This window comes from Capsicum annuum, unplaced genomic scaffold, assembly GCF_002878395.1.
Source record: "Capsicum annuum cultivar UCD-10X-F1 unplaced genomic scaffold, UCD10Xv1.1 ctg2214, whole genome shotgun sequence".
In the NCBI taxonomy this organism is placed as follows: domain Eukaryota; kingdom Viridiplantae; phylum Streptophyta; class Magnoliopsida; order Solanales; family Solanaceae; genus Capsicum; species Capsicum annuum.
Window position 1 is genome coordinate 3,495 of NW_025828153.1, and position 1,307 is coordinate 4,801.

General features: G+C 47.7%; 1 protein-coding gene across 1 annotated transcript; it reads right to left on the reverse strand.

Annotated features, from left to right (window-relative positions):
• Positions 1–347: 347 nt before the first annotated feature.
• Positions 348–864, reverse strand: LOC124890685 (atherin-like; the record flags this gene model as incomplete). Its single annotated transcript, XM_047402465.1, has 1 exon — positions 348–864. A coding segment is annotated over one exon (517 nt), but the record flags the coding sequence as incomplete, so codon positions are not given.
• Between the last annotated feature and the right edge of the window lie 443 nt (positions 865–1,307).

The following is a 1,307-nucleotide window of genomic DNA, read 5'->3' on the forward strand; positions in this document are numbered from 1 at the left end:
TCCACTACCCCCCCCCTCCCGCGGCCAAACCTTGGCCTCCCTCCCACTCCCGCCCTTTCCTCATCCCCCGCCCCCATCACGGCCCCACGCCCCAACCCCCTCGGACATGACCCTATCTACCCATTACCGCCCACAGCCACAACTACACGAAAGTATAAAAGAATATAAAGATAATATAAAGATATAAAGACATAAACGATGTTAATAGCAAAGCAGCAACAAGTAATACAAGGCTCACACAAATTCAAAGAAATACTCCAGCAACCAAACTATACTCAATTACTAGTATAATACGAAGAATGAAAGAATGCAGAATGAAGAATGAAATAACAAAGGTTAGAAGTCACTGGGTTTCGCTTGTAGACCGAGCCGGTAACCAAGCCCCGCGTCGACCTGCTACCGGGGGATTTCGCTGCTGAGACGGATCTGCGGCTGCTGGCGACCGAGCGGCGGGTGCCGACGGAGTTGCGGTTGAAGACCGAGCTTCGACTGTTGGGCTGTTGTACCGGCGCTAGAGGAGGGGGGTGGGGGGTATGGACAGAGAAGGGGGGGTGACCAGCGGGGGGAGGGACTGGAACAGGCGGTCGGCGACGGGGGTCGGCGCCGTTGATCGGTGGTCGGGGCCGGAGGTCGAATCGGGTCGGCGCCGAAGGTCGGCAACGGCGACGAGGCCGGGGACCGAGGCGAGAGAGAGAGGATAGGGAGAGAGAGAAAGCCGTTCGGCCGGCGACGGCAGTCAACGCCGGGGACCGGTGGTCGGGGCCGGAGGTCTGGTCGGGTCGGCGCCGACGGTCGGCGTCGGCGCCGACGGTCGGCGACGGCGCCGAAGGCCGTGGACCGGGGCGAGGCGAGAGCGAGTTTTCACTTGTAAAATAAATATTATAGTTTTGATTATTATTAATCAAACTAATTTTTTATTATGCTAATTTACTTCATAAAGATCATCATTAGCTTATATACTTAATTAGTATTTCTTACATGTTTTTCCTAGAAGATAATGTTTATGCTTTTATGAAAATTTTGTTATATGGATATTTTTAAAAAATGAAAATATGATGATTTTAAAGAAGTTAAAAAAAAAATTGTTGATAAAGGGTAAAATAGGAATTTTAAAAAGTCAATTAGGATAAAGGTGAGAGTATAAATTATTGTTCAAAGTTGAGGGGAAGTTTGATTTTTAAGATAAAGTTGAGAAAGGGAAAATAATTTTGACCCGTTTTATATTTAATAACACAACCAAATACCAAAACACACCACACAAAGAGAAAATTAATGAAAACAACGCCCTTTTGGATGTAGCAAATTCT